This window comes from Cheilinus undulatus, linkage group 4 (genome assembly GCF_018320785.1).
Source record: "Cheilinus undulatus linkage group 4, ASM1832078v1, whole genome shotgun sequence".
Taxonomy (NCBI): Eukaryota; Metazoa; Chordata; class Actinopteri; order Labriformes; family Labridae; genus Cheilinus; species Cheilinus undulatus.
This window is the reverse complement of record NC_054868.1, coordinates 7,908,909-7,930,842: the sequence shown is the minus strand read 5'-3', so window position 1 is coordinate 7,930,842 and position 21,934 is coordinate 7,908,909. Positions and strand designations below refer to the sequence as shown.

Here is a 21,934-nt window from a genome sequence, read left to right as displayed (position 1 = left end):
CATAGCTAACATAGCTTTGACAAATGTAGCATAGGCTTATATGCTAACGTCATTTTGTTAGCTTTAGCATCAGCTGCATGGAAGACAAGCCTTTCTCCTGTAAGCAGACTGTTTAGTCGGCTTTATTAAATGTTTTTTAATTAGGTTTTGCAGGTCAGAGTTTTGACTTTTTAATTTTTGGAATCATAACCCTTGCCTTAACCCTAACCCATCACTAACTGGAAGTTGAATTGGATTTTATTTTGAAAGTTTTAGCATGTGCTGTATTTCCCTTCTGACACAGTATTGGCCTGCAATCATTTAACCAAGATCATCTTGTTTTAAATGATTGTGTGAAGCTTAAATTGAAATTGAATCACCTGGAACTAAACAATATGCTGTCTTAAAGGTAAATTTTCTCTTCAATCAGGGGAATAAACACACACACACAAAAAAAAACACTGCCAACATATCAACTAATGTCAGCTAATATGGGTCAAGCTCCACTTTTAACACTGTTACTGTGAAATAATTTTCATTTAGATATGTCAGGGTTAATTAAAAATAGACTTGGTACTTCTTTCTTTTTCCTTGGAGCCTTTAAAATTAATTCTGTCAAGATGGTAAATTTATGTAGATTGGTTGAAAAAAAATCTGCATTAAGCCACAGGCATCTGAAAGCTCGTCTTCATTTTTCCTCCTTTAAATCCGGAACTGTGTCTTCTTAAAGTCATACTCTTATGGTACACCACACCAGGGTGAGCTATACCTTACAGTATGTCATCAAGCATTTATATTCACACCAAAGCATTGATCTCATGACCAGTCCCACAGGGTCAGCAGGTTCTAATCCGTCACCTTCCCGCCTCCAGTCATAACTCCTCTTAATCTCTCTCTGCTCCCTGATAGGATTTACACATTGTCAGCACTGATGAGAAGCAAGTGTTTGCAGCGGTGCAGGAGTGGAACCAGAACGACACTTATAACCTCTACCTGTCTGACACCAGAGGGATCTACTTCACTTTGGCCATGGAAAATGTCAAGACCACGAGGGGAATAGGAGGGAACCAGATGCTGGACTTGTACGAGGTAGGCTGCTAATGACACTGGTCTTCCTGGGGGGAAACATACAGCGAGGTTTTTGATGATTGAATCAATAGAAAGCTGCAGGGACTATTAATTTCCCACTCTTCTTCTTAGGGTTTGCCATAAAACACCCACACATGTGTGAACTAACACACTAACACCAGAGCAGAGATTTCTTTGTGCAATAGTTCCAAATGTGACTGTACAGTATCTCAAAATTCTTCCATAAGTAATTCAGCAGTCCCTTTGCTGAACCTGACTTTTCAGGGTAATAAAGTAAGAAACTTCATCTGTTTAAAATAAAACACAAAGGCACTGCTGGTAAATCAGAAATACTGTGTGGTTTGGAACCTTTTTCAGTCACATAGTGATTTATAGCTCTCTTTGAATTTGTCCGCTGGTGTTGCTTATTGATTTCGTATCAAAAAATCTGCTGTAAAACTGGTTCTGACTAGCATTTACTCAAAAATATTTGAGCTTCATCCTTCAAATATTTATGCCCTATTTTACTTCCAATCCTATGGACATCCACTTCACTCTGATCTGAACTATCACATAAAAAACGTCCTCAGGTTCCTCACATTTGTCTTATTCAGACACAAAAGTGGTAAGCAGGGTTGAATTTAGAATCAGAACTTCAGGGGTGCAATTGTCAGTACACCTGCTGGAACAAGGGATGCACAATATTATAGGCATGATAGCGATATTGGCGGATATGAACATTTCTGCCCATATTTACAGCTAATATTTTGCCTTAAAGGGGACATATTTTACCCCTTTAAGACAAGTTTATATTGGTCTCAAAGGTTCCAAAAACATGCCTGTGAAGTTTATTGCTGAAAAAACACTCCAGTATTGGATTTGTACATGTCTAAAAACCCCTCTGTTTCAGCCCTGCTCAGAACGAGCTGTTTCTGTGGCCTTAAATGGTAATTAGCTGTCTGACTCCGCCCCTCTCAGGAAATGGATGCAGCACTCCTGATGTTACCGACACTTTTATCCAAAGTTTAGGACCTGACTGGGATTTGAACCATCAATCTCCCAGATTGTAGTCAGCAGGGTAACCCACTGAGCTATCCGACATCTCAGCTCATAGCTGAGAGGATCAGTAGAGGAGGGCAGAACTTTCCTCCAAGTGGGGGAGGGCCAACCAAACCTGGGGGCGGGGCTAACTCCCCACATGACATCATGAGAGGAAAGTCTTAGAATGGGTTGTTTCAGCACACATTTTCTGAAAGGTGGAGAAAGAGACAGGGAGAGGAAATGGATTTTTCTGGTACTTGAGGGGATTGTGGATGTGTAATGTAACACATTCTCATTTACCTCTGTCTCGTTTTTTTCTTTTCATCCTCCTCTTGCCTTTTCTTTCTTTGGGTATGGCCTGAAGGATGGATTCGCTTCATGGTGGGCACCAATTATTGCCATCCACCAGAAATACACATTTGGCAGCCCTCTTGCTGGCCAGTGGCTAGTAGGGGGCCCCATTGGGGGACTCCTGACTTGTTGTCCTTGCAGTGTTTAAAGAGGATTCCATGATGCTGTTGATACTGACCAATGTCGGACGTCTCTGGGAGGCCCCTTTCCATCTAGAGGCCCGAGGCGCAATAGCCTGGTTTGCCTACCCCATACCCCCCCGGTCATTACCCAACTTGATTCAGTAACTGGCTGACACTTAAGGTGCCAAGAAGCTAAGGCACACAGCTGGAACACCTTACAAATATAAAGCACACTAAAACACACCTGTCAGCATGGGTGAATTAAAAAACATGATTATAACCTACTCCTCTCATAATTGTAACTACTTCTGACTGCAGTCTGCTTATTTTGTGATGCTCATGATTTATTTATCCAGTTTGTGTTTTTCCTCTCCTATCTTTTTGTCTGTTTGTTTAAATTATACTCTAGATGTCATTGAGAATGAGGGCAGGTGCTCAATAATTTCTCTAGATTAAATAAAGGTTGAATGAATTCTTAATGCATGAATGAATATTGCTTTCAAGTAGTACACCTAATTATATGACTATCATTTCAATTATTAACTTCCTTTTTTGACATAAATCCAAGAATGGAGTGATTTCATCTTGTGTGTTTGTTTACCTGATGTCTGTGCATGGTTTTTGGACTAAACCTGCTGTAGAGAGGGTAGAGGGGGTTCCCTTTTTCAGAATAAATAATATGGCACATAAGTTTGACAAAGTGCTGATTATTACTACTTTATTCCATATGATAGCTAGGAAAAAAAATGCAAAATACCATTCTGATTTTGAAAATCAGGTTGGCTAATGTACTTCCTAATTTTTAGGGGTGCTGAGATTTACACCAGACTGGCTGCGTGTTTTGCTGCTTGAGTGTCCCGTGTGTGTCCTCTCCTGCTTCTCTCGGCGTGATGGATTTGTTTCGCACATCCATCTGTAAAACCTCTCATACACAGCGTTTGGGAAAGGGCAGAGCCTTTGAAAACAAACTCAGAGTGTGACTGGATGAACGTTCAATCTGTCACATCTTTACAGGCCAATCAGAGCAACAAAACACATGATGTAGCTGCTATCCTGCTGCGCCCCGAGGTTTTTGAAAAGAAAACTCAATGCTGTTCTTTGTTCTTCCTTTAATGAAGAGATTTCATCAAGTTCTGATAAAACTGGCACTTTAGCAGCATCCATGCTAATTTCTTCCGCCATAATTGCACCAGCCTCTTGTTGCTGCTTGCAAACGTCATGACTCCGCCCATCAGAAAGTACTGCCTCTCATCGCTGATTGGTCCTGTCACTTTCTAACCGGGCCCAAACTGTTCAGACGGGAGCTTTGCAAGATGGATTTGCCAGTGAGAAACACGGAAACAGGCGAATCCATCTGCTTTGCAAGGTTATACTGTTACAACCCTGTCATTCTTCAAAAGATTTGCCCCAATACACCCCACCAAGCGACTTGATTCAGTGTATAGTGGAAGCGTATCGTGAACCCTTCAAAATAAAAGCATTTTCCAAAGAAATCTTGAACGGGGCTTTTACTATGAAAAGCTGAACCAGAAGTGCACTCATACTGTGTTTGTCTTTCCTCTGACACATTGTATTGTAAACAGAAAGCCTAGAAACAGATTACAAATATATTCTACCAATGCGGACGTACATATTTGCTACAACCAAGTGAATATGGCTCTCTGTTCATCAAATAATGCACATGTGCATATGCACAATCTGCTTGTGCGCCACGTCTTGTGCACCTGTATCAGGCACTTGAGAAGTGGCGCAACTGATAATCAGCCATGTCGCCGTCAAAACACGCGTCATGCTTCCAGTCTAAAACGGGCTTAAAGGTAGGAGGCTTCAGCCATTCCAAAATCAAAACTATTTCCAGCTGTGAGCCCCCTGATTAAAAGGCTGACACTGAGGCTATTTTTGCTCTCAGGATGCATGCCTTTAGAAACGCTTGACTACATTGGTTTTGTTTTGTAAATTCAGCTGTGGACACAGCCCTTTGTCTGCTATGAATAAAAGTGTTGATTGGTCACATCAGGCCATGGTTGGTTAAAGAAAGTAGATGCAAAATGATTGGTCTCCCACTTTTTTCTTTGCAAACACATGCTGTTGAGTCTGTGTGCCTGTTACTTGTGTTGCTGGTGTGCATTGCAGGCTGTTGTCGTCAATCTTCCTGACAGCAGACATACAGTATGAGGAACATGCTTAATGGGCCTCACTGCCATGCACCTCTGGACTTGTAATGACCTTGTTATCTCACTGGATAGCCGCTGTATGTGTTTGCATTAGCATTCATAGCAGGGAGGTAGAATTTCCCTCTTCTTTGCTCCCTGTTGAACCCATTTTATCACTCCCACACTGGCAGGTGTGACTGAGAGAGTAAAGGAAGTGAGATATTGGCCAGCAGCAGTGGCAGCAGTATGGTAATTAACAATGCCATTACCTCTCCAGCACAGGACGTGGTGTGTATGTGTGGCTCTGAGAATGTTCCCATTACCATGCAACAGTAGTTTAGGTATTTCAGCATGCAGTACGAGATGATAAGGAGGTTTAATTCTGTTTGTCAAGCAGTCACAGCTCTGTTCCTGATCAGAACCTAAACAAGAGATAGATGATACTCTGCAGTTTCTAGTATCAGACGCATTACACATGGGAAGATATATGCTGTGGAACTCATCCCATTTATTGCTTTTAGACTCTGACAAACTGCACTTCACAGACCTAATGTTCCAGAGAGAAGATGCAGCCCGAGTCAGACCAGAGGGGAGGCAGCAGAGTATGGGAAAGTTGTTTTGTTCTTCCATTTAGAAGTCTTGTCTCTGCTCTCCTTGGGTCCTCCTCTCCAAAATCAATTATGCTATTTCCACACTGAAAATTGCACAATTATCTTCTAAATTAGAGGGATTATTTTATTGTCAATCAGATTGGATAAGGGCAATTTCTGTAATCAGGAGCCTTTGTTGTGCAAACTAATTTTCTGTTGACATCAGGGCTCAGCATCACTCGCTAAACTTCCCATCAGTCTTGGAGCTGGTTTAGCAGGTGGGTCTTTGACAATTATCGCCCTGATTGGCGTGGGTTTACGACATTATAAATCATTAATATCCCCCCCTCTTCTTGCTACAATCAGCTCTGAATGATTGATTGGAGACTTAGAGAAGAGTGTTATCAGTGGTGGGTATTAAATGATCAGGATGATGCCGGCACTCATGAAGATGTGGCACATTTAAACTGTCAAAGCAGCGATTCAAAATGAGCTCTGTGATTTAAGTATTGTGAAATGCTAATAGACAGCACTTAAAACTATACTGAATTAACTGGCAATGACTGGAAAGTTGCCTGTGCTATGGTTCTTTTGAGCTATGTATATTTGGATTTTTTGATTGAATTTTATTGCTGCTTTCATTATGTGGATTGAAAAAACTTATGAATGCAACTATTTCTATTTGTAAAAGGTGGTATATTTATTCTAGAATCAGTACAATTATCCCTGTTTAGTAGGGCTGACATTCTGCAGCCAGTCGGGTGATTTGATGGTGTGTGATCTTGTTGATCAAATAATCAACAAAAAACAGGCCTAGAAATGCACTGATTCCAATTTACTTAGCCATTCTGATTTCAGATTTCATCTTGATCTGACCTACTGGTATGGATTTTTTTCCTTTAAATAACTGTTAATGACAGCAAAATAAATAATTTTGCACATTTGCACATTTTAAAAGATCTTCAACTTCAAGTCTTTAATAAACCATTAGCTGTCATTTAACGTGGCTGCACATTTTAGCAGTGGTTTGTACTTTCATTGAAAAAATTCCCTTAAATCTCAAAGAAATTATCCAAAATTTCTGTGAAAATTATTAAACATTTGCTAAAAAGTCCTAATAAAAGTACCTTCAGATGTTCTCCAAATGATCCAGCGCCAAATGCTTCAGCCTTAAAATTCCAGTTAAAATTTCCCCCAAAATTCAATAGAAATTCCTGAAAATTTTCAAGCAAATTCACCCCGATATTTCTTGTCAAATTCTCTCATATTTAAAAATACATGGCCCAAAATTGCATCAAAATGAATGAAAAAAAAAATCCAGACCAATTCTCTTCAATTTCCATTGCATCAAAGGACACTGCCAAAATTCAAGTGAAATTCCCCAAAATGTACAATTTCCTATGAAAATACAAATTTCCCTCCAAATTCTCCTAAATTAAGTCCATTCAGTAAAATGTCATCAAAATCACACTCCCAAACATACAAAAGAAATGTCCTGAAATTTCCATGAATATTCTTGAAAATTTCAAGGGACACACCCCAAAATTTCTATGAAATTCCCCCAAATGTACACATTTCCTAAATGTCCATGAAAATACCTCAAAATTTCTAAGCAAATCCCTCCTAAAATTTCTTAGCAAATTCCCCTAAGTTTACAAATACAGTCAAAAAATATTTCATCAAAATGACACCACAAACATTTAAACAAATTCCCTGAAATTTCCATGAAATTCATGAACATTTCAAAGGACACTTCCCAAAGTTTTCAGTCAAATCCCTATAAATTTACATTTACATTTCCTAAATTTCCATGAAAATACCTTAAAATATCAAAGCAAATTCCCTCTAAAATTTCTCAGCAAATTCCCCAAAATTTCATCAAAATGACAACCCAAACATCCAAACAAATATCCTGAAATTTCCATGAAAATTCTTTAAAAAATTTCAAGGGACACGCCCCAAAATTCCTATGAAATACCCCCAACATTTCCTTAATGTCCATGAAAATACCTAAAGATTTTAAAGCAAATTCCCCCTAAAATTTCCCAGCAAATTCCCCTAAATTTACAAATACATTCACCAAAATTTCAATAAAATGACCCCCTAAACATTTAAACAATTTTCCTGAAATTTCCATGAAAATTCTTGAAAATTTCAAGGGACACGCCCCAAAATTCCTATGAAATTTTCCCAAGTTTACATATACATTTCCATAATGTCCATGAAAATACCTAAAAATTTCAAAGCAAATAACCCCTCAAGTTTCTTATCAATTACTCTGAAATGTATTGGTATTATATTGACATGTCTACACTGATGGCCATGATAAAGAGCTGCCTCTGCCATCAGTGAATGGGTGAATGTGACATGGGGAATAAAAGGGCTTTTAGCAGTTAGAAGACAACAACTGAGCTTTTATAAACAAAGTATGTTCACCAATTACCAAACAGATATTTCATTTGGAGTGGGAAAATTGATTTGCTGTGAAGACAGGGTGGAGATGTTAATAAAAACACGAGGAATGCTTCTAAAATAATTGACCTTCTCCAGCCTTCTAGGCAAACGGCTCATATTAATTCAGTTGAGCAAAAAACAGAGTAAACAGAGAAGATTGGATATTTAATGGATGAACCAGTTGCTCTGTCTGCATCTGACTTGTTGAAATTCAACCTTTGCTAACATGTTTGACCTTCAATATTCAAACATTATTTGTCTTTTTGGCTTTTTTTTAAATCCTAAGATTTGAGCTAAAAGCATGCCAAAATTGTTTATTAATTATCAGACAGTCAGAAGAAAAATCACTACACTTCTGAAAGTTGATCAATAACTTTTTTTTTTTTACCCTTTATACAGAAATACCAGTAATTCATAATAAATGTATTTGTCTTTTGACTTTTTTCATTTCCCTGTAGAGCACTGTAGTAGAAAAGTGCTTTACCAAAATAGCCCATGTGGGAGTTGTGATTAGATAAATAACATAAAAATGAGAAATTAAACACAGAGTCTACTCTTGGTGACCTTCACACATATTTTTACTATATTATGAAGAAAAATATTTTCTAGTTAATCTGTATTGAAAAAGACTTTTTAAACACATGACATGTAAATTATACCACCTTTGGGCTCTCTGTCTAACCCAATGGGGCTCAACTGGTGGGTCAGGAGCCAAAAGTGGGTTGCAGAACAGTTTTCAGGGGTCACAAATTTGCGTAACCCGCAATTTCCACATACAACGGGTAAGTCGCACTCCATAGAGTCACGGTTTTGCTTAGACCAAAGGGGGGCGACCTTCCATGCTGAAAGTGCATCTAGAACGCTGCACATAGCACAGATCAGAGGGCAGAGATCAACAAAGGACTATTTTACCTTTTCGGGGTTGAAACTCTTATCAACACACCATAGACACAGTAGATTGAAGGTTTATTGATGTATCAAATTATACACCCCTCAGTGATTACATTATTTCCCTTATACACATGGCTACATAGGCTAAATTTACATTTGTCTGAAATGCAAAAATAAAAGTCCACAGAGCTTTGATGTGCAGTAAATGCTGACACATCATTTCACCATCCTTCTCTTTTCTCCCTATTGTATGGTAATTAGACCAAGTCAGCCGAGTCCAGTGTGAATACAGTCTCAGCAAATAAGGAGGATTATTTGAAGTAATGCTCGTAGGCCTTAAACAGGGTTCAAAGGTGTTGTGTTAAGCCTTCAGACTCTGAGTAAGCTGTGTGGAGTGTTTTTAAAGAAAAGAACAATGCATTGTAAGCCTTTCCTTTGGTTTTGTTCTTTTCTGATGTTTACAAGACATTACTCTAAGAATAAAAGTGAACTTGTTGCTCCTTAAGAGATTTGGATTCAACCATGTCTATAATATTATCTGTCCGTAACAGCAGCAGGGTGCTAAGTGAAAATAGAAAAGCGTGTAATGCATAACTTAGAATCGTTATGCAGTTTAAAGGTCCATAATTAGTGCGTGTTTTTCTTTTGATCGAATTAATACTATGCATTATGGTCCTTGGCCAAGACAGACTGCAGCTCTCAGATGCCCCATTGTGCAGACCACTACTGTAAGATGCCACCTCTGTCAGGACGGAGACACATGCTAACACTTTCTAGGTCAAATCTGATAAACTTTTGGTTAGGGTTAGGATACAAAAATGAAAAATCTGAAAAACCAAATTAAAAAAAATTTAATAAACTGACTGCACAGTCTGCCTAAAGGAGAAACATTTTTTTTTTCGTGAAAACACCTTAATAAAACTTTGCTAAGGCTAAAGCTTCGAAACTATGTTAGCTAAGTAAGCTACATAAATAAAATAGCTATAACTGTACACCTTTAGCAGTTTTGCAAATCAAATACACCAATATTATAATCACATAAAACACTACTTAGCTAATATAGCTAAAGCTAACAGCTAGGCTAGCTATGTAAGCTCACGCTGTTTCCTACACAGCTAACTTAGCTATGTTAGCATTAGCTACATTTGCTAAAGCTAACTTTACAGCCCAATTTAAGGAAATAACATGGAATTTTGGGGGATATTTTCCATTGAAATGTCTAGGCTTTATTATCAATTTTCACTGAAATATTTGGGGAATATTTGAATAAATCTATCGGATCTTTTTACAGGATACTTAAATTAGCTTGTAGTTATTTTTTTAAATAATTTTCCTGGGAATTTGGAAAATTTCTTTGGATGTTGGGGGAGATTTCCTTGAGTATTTTCATTTAAGTATAAGATATTTATTTGGAATTTCAAATTTTGGGCGAATTTGATTCAGAACTTTGGGAGATGTGCCTTGAATTTTTTCAAAATTGTTTTAATATTTATTTATTTATTTTTGTTACTTTTTCAAAAGTGGATATAGTAGAAAAGAAATGTTCAATTTTCAAGGAATTTTCAGGAAATGTGTTTGAATCATTTTTATGGAATAATTTGGGAGAATTCGATAATAAATTGAAGGGGTCATTTGCTTTAAAAAAAAAAAAAAAACTTTAAAAAAAATTCAAGGAATTTCCATTGAATTTTTGGGGAAATTTTTCATTGGAATGTTTGGACTTTATGATAAAGCTTAACCAAAACATTTGGACAATATTTGAAGTAATTTGAGGAAATTCCTTTGAAATTTTAGGGAATTTGTGTGGAGTTTGATAGGGAGAGAGCAGTGGGGCTCCTGTTTAAAGCAGAATGTATGGAATCAGAGGGTGAAATTATTTATCATGACTACATGGTACACAGAGTTGAAAAAAATCATATATTATTATGATCTGAGGCAAACAGCTCAGCTCATACACCTTTAACTGTCCTTTGCAATGTCCTCAAATTATATCATTGAAAGTCTTTGGTCTGATCTGTGCCAGTGACTAGTTCCAGAACCCACCGGGTGACATCCATGTATTTTCAGTCCATGCTTTTGACTCATTCATCTCAGCTCACCCTCTCTGACCATAGGCGGCTGCACAATTTCAGTCCTTTTTACATTTTCCCCCCTCATTTTGGCACTTCGCAGGTTTTTGGTGCCTCTTTAAATTGACTTTTTACAAGGCAATGAATGAGCAAATTGTCCCAAATGTCAGTTTTCTTTAATGTATCTGTGCTATAGTAATCAGTGCTGTAGAGAACAAATCCATGTCTGTGTCCTTCAATTTAAAAATGTAGAGTGTGGGAGGTGTAAGCGACGGGTTGAAAGAAGTGCATGGTGGGAGTGACGTGCGGTTCTTGTTTGAGTGCAGGTGTACGACTGTGAGTGATAGAGGAGGCAGAGGCACTAAATAATTACCGTAGTGATTGACAGGTCCGGCTGGACAAGGATGCAGGGACCCTCGTTAGCAGCATCCATCCCCAGCGTCATGTTCCTATGAAAATGTCGGATGTGATGCCTATTAGTGCCACTTACACTGACGAGGCCCTGCAGGGAGGGAAACACATCCAACTGGAGCCCCTCATGATGGCAACCACTCCGAGTGACTCTGTCCTTTCCATTACATGTCACACTTTGGTGGGGTTGAGGGATATGTCTAATCCCTGAGAGACAGCTAGCAGGGAGGATTTTGGGATAGAAGTGATGAGTATGTATGTGTTTTTACGTGTTTCTGGGGGATTCAGAGTGACTGCAAGGAAACATACAAGGTGTCACTTCCCAACAGTCATCATTTTGGACTGTCTGGATTGCTGAGACGTGTGAGGATACAATTACAGATAGCACTTAGCTCAGTAGAAGAAAACGCAGCAGACTCTGCTGATGGTGTCTGCCAGACTGTCGGACCCAGCAAGAAAGGATAAGCACACCATTTGCATTTAACTGAGCTAGTGTCGTGAAGATTACTGCCTCAATACCCAGAATGCCCTTTCTGATGAGGTGGCTGGCTTTGCCTCATCATCTGCAGTGGAGAACTAAACTGTTGCAGGGGTGAATAAATACAAAAATACTCTCTGGCTCAAGTTGCTGTGTCCTCTGTGTTCACCAGGTGGCGGGAATCAAAGGCATGCTGATCGCTAACAAGAGACAAGACAACCAAGTGAAGACGTTCATCACTTACAATAAAGGCAGAGATTGGAGGCTCCTGCAGGCTCCTGCTACAGACCTGGATGGAAATGACATTCACTGCATACTGGTAAGATACTCTGCATTAAATGTTCTGTAAAATCTAGTTTTTACAGTCCCCCGAGGGAAAAAGGTTTAAACATTCTTCCTTTTGGGATTATTTCTGTTGCATCACACACAGTCCACAACATGCATTTCTTGTGCAGATGTGTCGCTCTGTAAGCACCATCTGTCGTCTCCATGATTGTAATCTTTGCTGTAGCTAAGCTCAGAGTTTTTCCTGATAGTTTTGAGAATGGACTTGGAGCCTGCAAGTCATCTTGTCTCTGGCCACTTAAACTAATGAGTCATTTTGATCAAACCAGAACTCTACAATGTATATTTACATAGTATACAGCTGTTTTCTTCAAATGCAAGATGGTGAAAAGCTGTTAAAGTGTGTTGCGAAAATGCACAAGCTGGCCTGCATCCCTGTTAGCCAGTTTAAACAATGCATTAGCACATATACTGTATTTATCTGCTTTGGGTGTTTAGGAACAAAGTGGTAATCCTTGAAGCGTTGTTTGGATGTACCTCAATGCTTATTGAAAACAGCCTGATAGATATTCAGTAGCTCTGACTACATACTAAGGTGGCCTGGACCATGAAATATCAGGGTTGGGGTTGCAGATGCAATGCTCACATTAAAGACAGTCTGTCAACTGATGTGATCTGCACTATTAAACTAGTTAATAAAAAACAAACTGGCTTTATGTATGTCTGTTAAGCCTTGCTCAGGGATATATACGTAGGACTTTTGGCTCTTTTAAGAGATCCAGATTATTTGTTTCAGCTCAGTAAGAAGAGCCAGTCCTCCAAAAAGCTCCTCACTTGATACCATTTTGCCTTCATTGTGTCTTTAAAACAGCAATAAACACAGATGAAAAAAAAAACAGCTCTCAACCTGGAGCTAGCTCCAACTGCTTAAAAAAGGCACTAGATTTTAGAACCGACTCATCTGCACACCAACACCAAACTAAACCACTGCCAACCTGACATTAGCTCAAAATCAGATTAATCTGTGACAGGTTTCTTTTATCATTCTTCAGGTAGCCAAAAATATCTTTAAAAAATCAACATAGAAAGCTTTATGAAGCCGTACATTCAGTATCTGCTGTGATTACAAATAAATTATAATTTATGTTTAAAGAACAAAAAACTACAAATCAAACAAATACATTCTTGAAATACAAAAAATGACCTTTTTAAACACCTTTTTAATAACGTAAATTACTCACACTGTTGCCTGTCTGATGCCTCCCAGTGGATTGCAAAAGATTGTCCTCAGCATGCCTTGTCCACCTGTACTTGCTGCGATTGGTAAATAGTCCCATACAATACAAAATCTGTACACAAACATTAAATTAGCCAGTGCAAAAAGTTCTTTAAAGTCAGAAGACTTAGGGTTAAGAAACCTTAACCACAAAAATAAAGAAAGCCTATCCACAATTGTTTAGACAGCCAACCTGAAAAAAACCTAAAGAAAGCCAACCCACAAGGTTCTTAAAGCCTTCCCAAAAATTATTAGGGAAGCCTACCCACCAAAGTTATAAAGCATGCCCAAAAATTAAGAAAGCCAACCCACCAAAGTAATAAAAATTTTCCAAAAATTAAGAAAGCCAACCCACCAAAGTTATAAAAACCTTTCCAAAAATTAAGAAAGCCAACCCATAAAAGTTACAAAAGCCTTGCCAAAAATTGTTAAGAAAGCCTACCAACAAAGTTAAGAAAGCCCTCCTTTAAAAGTTAAGAAAGCCCACCCAAAAGGGTTAAGAAAGCCTACCCACAAAAGTAAAGAAAGCCTACCCACAAAAGTTAAAAAAGCCTTCCCTCAAAAGTTAAGAAAGCCCTCCCTCAAAATTTAAGAAAGCCAGACCACGAAAGTTAAGAAAGCCTTCCCTCAAAAGTTAAGAAAGCCTTCACTCAAAAGTTAAGAAAGCCCTTCCTCAAATGTCAAGAAAGCCAGCACACGAAAGTTAAGAAAGCCTTCCCTCAAAAGTTAAGAAAGCATACCCACAAAAGTTAAGAAAGCCTACCCACAAAAGTTAAGAAAGCCTTCACTCAAAAGTTAAGAAAGCCTTCCCTCAAAATTTAAGAAAGCCAGCACACGAAAGTTAAGAAAGCCTTCCCTCAAAAGTTAAGAAAGCCTACCCACAAAAGTTAAGAAAGCCTTCCCTCAAAAGTTAAGAAAGCCTACCCACAAAAGTTAAGAAAGCCTTCCCACAAAAGTTAAGAGAGCCAGCCCACGAAAATTAAGAATGCCAGCCCACGAAAGTTAAGAAAGTCAGCACATGAAAGTTAAGAAAGTCAGCACACGAAAGTTAAGAAAGCCACCCACGAAAGTTCTGAACACTACACCTCACATCTTGCAGGGTTACTGAGATAGCCACTGAAATCCTGTTAGGATATGAATTTATGTATCATTTATTTATTTGACTGTGATCATTTGCTAAAGTTTAAAGTAGGAATGTTCTAGCCAGGTTACACAGAGCAAGCTTGATGACAGAAACTCTGACTTTAACCTAAACATACGAGGATTAACCTCTAGGCTAGCTCCGTGTTACAGGATGTCTTCTGCGTGCCACTTTAGCTTTCAGTTTGATAACTTAAAATGTTTTAAAATATCCTCTGGTGATTCGTATCCCCCACAGAGGAAAAAAAGAATTACTGAGCTTCTTGAGGTTAATATTACATTGATAATTTTCCATATATTGAAATGAATCTACTAATTTTGGGGCAAAAGCTAATTTTCGTGTATAATGAACGTGTTTAGGTAATAAACTCTGTAGATGCCCTAATATTAAGGCAGATAATATGCAGACTGATGCAGATGTAGTGCACATGCTTCCTCTGTCTCCATCCTCATTAGGCAGCTTTCCTGATACTCACACAAAGCAGGGGAGTCATGGTAGAGACATTCAGGGGACTTCTTGCTGTTTAAGAGGTGATTTGAGGGCTTACAGGTTCCCTGTGATTGCGCATTTGTGTGACATTTTAATTACTGCTGTGGATTCCTTCTGATTACCCTGTTCAGTCCCGCTGCCCTCCATGTCCTTACACCAGTCACACGCTGTCTGCTGCAAAGATGAAAGCAGACACGTTTTTTTTTTTCTGCTCTGTGAACAAATGTAATTGTCTTCTGTTGTGTGCATGCCTCGGAGACTTGTCGTCACACTTAAATGCAAATTTCATGGCTCTTTGTATTAATGACAGATTAAATGCAATTAGCAAAACTTATGAAGGCACAGTCAGTGCACTTTGTGAGACAAATAAATCAAGCTTGTTTGTGGTGGTTTTGTTTTTGTCCTTTCATTTTTTCTGACCCTATTATTTTCTAATTTTAAATCATACTGTGAAACTGTTTACTTTAACATTCCCCTGTGAAAACTATCTGTATTTTTAATGGATGTGTAGTTAAGAGATTATATTTTTCAGACAATTTAATGTGTGTTTTGATAAACAGTGTTTAGAACTCCAATTTTTCGGTTTAATTTTCCTTTTGAAAACTGAAAATAAACTGACATGGACTTTCACCAGAAGCAGTGACAGTTAATTAAGAATGCAACTCTGTTACCCATTCATTCCCTATTAACAAAGATGTTAACATTTTCTGCAGCTAATGGGTTAGTTTTGTTCAGAATTAACAAAAATATAAACCTGATGAAGGTCTGACCAGACTCGCTGGGCCCCTGACAAACCAGTGAATGGGCCTGTCACAGTTGTGATTCATAGATAATATTGAGGCATGTTTCTTGAATCAGTAGCATTGGTCTGTCAAGCTGTTATTGATCCTGATATCAAAATAATTTAATCCTCACACTTTTAAACCCCCTTTTATCCCTGTTTTGCTCATTAATGCCACCTTTTTTCCAGTATTAACCCAGATTTTGACACTCTTCACCCATTTTTGCCACTTTTTAACCCCTTGTCACTGCTTTCTCTGGATGTTTTGCAACAATTTTGCCAGTTTTAACAGACTTTTGCAACTTGTTTCCCTTTGTTTGACCTTTTTTAACCCCTTTTCTCTACTTTACCTGACCTTTTTTTTGTTGCCATTTTTAACCCTTTTTGACAGTTTTAACCCCTTTCACTACTTTCTATATTTGGTCAGTTTGCTATGTCTATGACACTTTTAACCCATTTTGCCAGTTTAGCCTCTTTTTCCTACTTTTCAACATCTTTTTACTATTTTTTTTGCAACATTTGTGCCACTGTTTCCCCCCCTCTTTTTTTTTAAAACTTTGACCCTATTCCCTAGCTCATCCCTGCCAATATTTAAAAAAATTTGCAAGTCTTAACCCATTTTTGATACTTTTTGCCCAGTTTTCCCACTCTCTCACCCATTTTCACTATTTTTTTCTGGCATTTTTGCCTCTATATAACCATTTATGATACTATATGCCCCTCTTTTCCTCTCCCAGTCAGTATTTTGTGATTTTTTTAACCCCCTTTCACTGCTTTATCTGGATATTTTGCAACATTTTTGCCAGTTTTAAGACACTTTTGCCACTTTTTTCCCTTTGTTTTACTTTTTTAACCCCTTTTACTATCCTGACATTTTTGGCCATCTTTAACCCTTTATGACAATTTTAACCCCTTTTCACAACTTCTCCTGCCAGTTTTGGCTACCTCAAACCCATTTTGCATTTTTTTTCTCTTAAAGTTGTCTCAGGTTGTTCTTCATTTTTTGGAATCTTTACATTTGTGAACATCATGACTTAGCTTTGAAGTCTGACATTATTTTCCAAGTGGTTTAGTCAATTTACTCATGCACATTGTTAAGATCACCAGAAAAGGGGTTTACATTTTTTTAAAAGGTTTTAATGCACTACTGCACAAATAAATGAAATTAATTTTTGTTTCTGTGGTATGTGTTACTACCCCAGTTGAATGTAAGATATGATTATCACAGCTTAACTTTACAATGGACCATGCTTTTGCTGACCTTCATTGGCTCCCCATTTGTCTGGGCCCTAGAAAGCTCTCCCCTTTTACCCCCCTTATGGGTGGCCCTGGTCCGACAGTCTGCCTCATGACATTAAGGCGGTTTGTATGTTTGGTGCAGGTGTTTCACATGAAAAATAACAGGTGGATATTCGTCATTGTAATTTTTTTTTTTTTCTGTAGCCTTTCTGTTCGCTCCACCTTCAGCTGCAAATGTCAGAGAACCCGTACCTGTCAGGAACCATCTCCACCAAGAACTCTGCACCAGGGATAATCGTCGCCACGGGTAAGACGGAATACATAACACAAGTTTTACACTAGAAAAAAAATAAATATAGGATAACAGTAGCATATTATATTATTATTAGCAGTTATCACCACTTTACCATTTCATTAATTGATTCAACAATGTTTCAATTTTCAGGATGCAGGATCTCAATTTTTTCAACAGGCATTATTCTGTAGGTCACATATCCCAGATGTTCTGTGATAATAATAAAAACCTGTATTCAAACATTTTCAAACAGTTGGCTTTCAAAGTTGGTTAGGATTTGAAAATTGCCTTGAGCTTGGCCCACACTACAAGATAGCCGACTTTCAGCCTGATTCTTCCGTCTCCACCAAAAGTCAGCAAAGGCCTGAATATTGTCTGGTTCTAAAGACAATCCTGGCAGATTTTTCTGTGGTGTACAAGAGTGATCTTTACCTCTGTAATCAGCTCAGAAGACAATCAGAGCCACTCTGATATAAATGTGAAGTATAAAGGTAGATGGACGACAGATATGGAATGAAGACTTGTTGATTTGTGACAACAGACACAACCATAAAACATACCACAAGGGAAGAAGCTGGACTGAAAATGCTACCAAAATGGATGTAGCAAGTAGCTAAAAGCTAGCACATTTGACCACGTGAAATTTCTAGTTTTGAGTAGAGAGACTGTGGATCTTGGTGAACAGATCTGTTAGTGTGGTGTGTTGGTCAGTTAGCTGCTTAAAGGGCTAAATTCTGATATAAATTAGCTGGCAAAAGATTCACAAGTTAGTTCAACTGAATGTGTAGCACTTTTCAAGAACAGGGGCCTGAAATGCCTGTAAAATTCTCTTGTAAAACTTTTTTATTTTTATTTAACCTTTATTTAACCAGATAATTCCCATTGAGATCGAGATCTCTTTTACAAGGGCGACCTGGCCAAGAGGTCAGCAGCACACGTCACAATAAATAATACATTTCAGTGTCAGATCGCAACAATAAGTTAAAAACAAACAATACTATAGAAAGTGCACAGGTGTTTGCAGATAAAGTGATGGGAAATGACCCAGAAATGACTCAGAAACACAGGCACTGTTCTGAGGTCTCACGATGTCTGTCATTTAAAACTGAACGAAATGCCCTAAGTGAAATGAGTTCAGACAATTTCAAGTCAGTCTGGAGAGAGTTCCATGCCGAGGGGGCAGCAAAACTGAACGCCTTTTTCCCCAATTCAGTCCTGACCTGAGGAACGAGCAGCTGGACAATGCTGCTAGAGCGCAAGGCATAGTGGCTTTGAATGTAGTCACTGTAGCTTCAATTGATTGCCCAACACTCGTAAACATGTGAAGTTTAGCAGTTAGCGTGTTGTAGGAACAGTGTGGTATGACAGTGTTTTGAACTTGAAAATGGAAATAAAATTGTATGTAGGCTGTTGAGGGTTATTTTCTACTCGACTGAAGTGGCGATGAACCATATTAAGCACAATATTAATCTGCAAAGATGAACCAAAGCTGGTGGAGCTAGCTGCTAACTTTAGCCACACCTTGGTACAGCAGCTTCACATTATATACTCACTGACACAATGACCCTGTGATGAATGTTGCAGTTTTCTGAGCCTTTGGTCCTCTTTAGACTAGTCAGTTAAACACAATTTAAATGGGCATTAAGCCAAATAAGGAAATAACTGCCTGCAAACATTCCTGTTGGCCATCTTCTTGCACAAGAACAAAACGATTAAACCTGCCTGTATGTCTTGCCATGTATGAGGTTACTCACATTAATTTGTTTTAAAGATTTTTAAAGTCTTTTTAGCATATGCCAGGCTTCCAGACAACATACTAGACTCTCAAGCTTGCACTTTTCTGTCACATGGAGCATCTTTCTGACGATCACATGTCCAGCTGTTTGGATACATTTTCAGATGAGGATAAAATTATTAGCCCCCACATGATAATGTCAGTTTCTGTAAAGTATTTCCCAAGTGCTGTTAAACAGAAAATAATAATAAACACAGCTTTTCCAAACATCTTACATTTACATCATTTTAATTCAAACTCACAAACAAAATTATTTCACAAAAAACAAGAACTGCTAGGGTCTAAATTGTTACCCCCACTGTAGAACTGAACTCTTTGCTGATGTGCTCTAATTTAGTAGTGCTCAAAGCTGTAAAATCAAGTGAAAACTGAGGCTCATCTTCCAATTCACCACACGATATAAAAAAATCAATAAGGGTTTGAGCTCGCATTTGAGAAAGCATCGTAGCAAAAACAGATTGAACAGCTTAGACTTGAGAAGAATAAATGTTGATGTTCAAAAAGCAGGAGAAGGATCTACAAGGTTATCACAGCGTTTCTAAGTTTCAAGAGCTGGAGTGAGAAGGATCATCAAGAAATTCAAAGCGATCCACACGGACCAGAACTAGCCTGGAAGTGGCAGGAAGAGAGAGATTTCAAAGACTCTGGAAAGAAAACTAGTGAGAGATGTGTCTAAGACCCCAGAACAACTGCCAAGACACTAGTGAATGATCTAGCCAAGTCAGGAATTTTAGCAGCGGAGGACTATCACTACAGCCACGAATAGGAATAGTCGGAGGTTGCAGATCAAGAGACACTGAAGAGACACCTTCAAGCCAGACTGAAGTATGCTGAGGACAACCTGGAGAAAGATCCTGCATACTGGAAGCACGTCATTTGGTCATATGAGACTAAAGTAGAGCTCTAGGCCATAGAGACATTGCTCACGTTAGAGAAAGAGGGCAAAAGAACACCATCCCCACAGTGAAACATGGCATTAGGAGTGTTATGTTGTGCGTCATATGTCTGAAACTTGGAATCTTGTGAAGGTGGAAGGAATCATGAAGAAGAAGGATGGAAGGATTCTGCGTGGCTCCTGGTGAAGAACTTTAAGAATGAACTTAACAGACTGGCCTGCTAAAAGCCCTGATTTGAATCTCATTGAAAGTCAGTGGGTCAAACTGAAGACCAAGGTCCATACCAGAAGACCATCAAATCTGGAGGAGCTTGTGAGATTGGTCAAAGAAGGTCTGGGACTCCTTAGGTGACAAGTCTGAGGCTTGTTGAGAACTACAACAAACGACAGCGGGCTGTTATCCAGCAAAAAGGAGAAACAACTATAGCATCAGGGGGGTTAATAATTTAGACCCTGGTAGAGTCGAGTCTTTGTGAAATTATTTTATATCTGTGTGCAAAGTAGAATTGTGTAATCATCCAAAATAAAACTAGGATGTTTGCAAAAGCTGTGTTAATAATTCCTTGCTCTGTTTAACAGTACTTGGGAAATACTTGGGAAAAACTGACATTCTCAGGTGGCTCATAATTTCTCCCTCATCTGTATGCCAGCATTTATGATGTGCAGCATCAGTGTTCTTGCAAGTGCACAAACCTTTGAAAAAATTGAGGCAAGAGAGAAAGATGAGTTCAGAGATTTAAAAAAGAAAACAGACGTGTGAGCAGCAGTGGAGTGTCAGCATAAAAAAGTCTGCCTTCGCTCTGGGTGCTGTGTAATGCGTGTGTGCGTGAGTTCATGTGCGTTTGTCTTTAGATCTATCTGTTTTGTCTTTGGTCTGTGAGAAGTCTGAATAAACATTCATCTTGGCGGCCATGCTTGCACAGTGTGTCGCTGTTGGTGTGTGTTTGTGCGCGTGTGTATTGCTGGCCGAGTCTTTGCTTTGGCACTGTGATTCACTTTGCCCGCTGTGCCTTTTAAGACGTCAGCTGGTGCAGAGATCATCTCACCAACATGACAAACACCATCCAGATCAAACACGTGCCTATTTGCTGAGCGGTGGCCAAGATCATAGAGCAGGGTAAGAAAAGGGGAAGCTGCTTCACTTTCTAAAGAAAAAGAATCTGTTGTATGTTGTCAGAGCAAGGGAGGCAACCGCCCTCAACATGCTGTGAAGTACTGGTGCAGGTAGAAATTAACCCTGGTTATCTGATATGGGAGAAAAGCCTCAAGATAACACAGATGTGATGTGACTGGCAGCATCTATGTATAACATGTATGATCTGTGTGATCTCACTACAGTATTCGTTTTTTTCCCTGGCTTTTTTCCCCTCTGCAGGAAATATTGGAGCTGAGCTGTCCTACAACAATGTTGGCATGTACATATCATCAGATGCTGGCAATAGCTGGAGACAGGTGAGCTTCATGCTGAGATTTTCACAGACTGACAGTTTTGTTCAACAGTTTGACAGATTGATGTAACAGCTACCAGCTTTCCAGATCTATATTCTGTTCTGATGTCTTTTTATCCGGCTCAAACTTTGGACCAATGCAGCCTTTTTTAAGAAAGGAAAACAGCAACTTCAAAAGAGTACCCAGTAAAGACATTATTTCTGGTCTACAGAGGGCGCCAGTTTACTGAATAAAATATGAAATGTGTGGATAGAAGGGGTGTAAATCACCTGTTTCATCATGACACACTATGATATTTTCTGATACCACAAATCTGCCATGATACGATTTCTATTGGATTCAATATAGGAGCCCACGATCAGTATGAGGCGTTTTTTTCCCACAAATTTCACAGTTAGAGAAGAAAGCCGTTTCTGCAATTTTATGATGGGTCTCTGTATTTAATAAAACAATCATAAAGAACAAAAACCTGCATTTCACTACAGTAAAGTTGTAAACAAGTGATGCTGTAAATGTTGAAAACAACAGTCTCCAGCACCAAGCATTTGTATTTCCATATGCCCTCGGATCACTCTAAAGCACTGGTTCTCAACCTTTTTTCAGTGATGTTCCCCCAGATAATTTCTTTTCAGCCTAGTAACCCCCTGAAAAAAAGACATTAAAAATTGCCATGACATCAGTT

General features: G+C 38.6%; 1 protein-coding gene across 3 annotated transcripts in view; it reads left to right on the top strand.

The window, feature by feature from the left end:
• sorcs3 (sortilin related VPS10 domain containing receptor 3) overlaps nt 1-21,934 on the top strand; it is a 463,686-nt gene that overhangs the window by 344,823 nt on the left and 96,929 nt on the right. For all 3 annotated transcript variants that reach the window (XM_041785632.1, XM_041785633.1, XM_041785634.1), the window contains 4 exons: nt 889-1,068; nt 11,780-11,926; nt 17,023-17,125; nt 21,179-21,255. In XM_041785632.1, the coding sequence (XP_041641566.1) occupies nt 889-1,068; nt 11,780-11,926; nt 17,023-17,125; nt 21,179-21,255 (507 nt within the window). The remainder of the gene's footprint in view (nt 1-888; nt 1,069-11,779; nt 11,927-17,022; nt 17,126-21,178; nt 21,256-21,934) is intronic.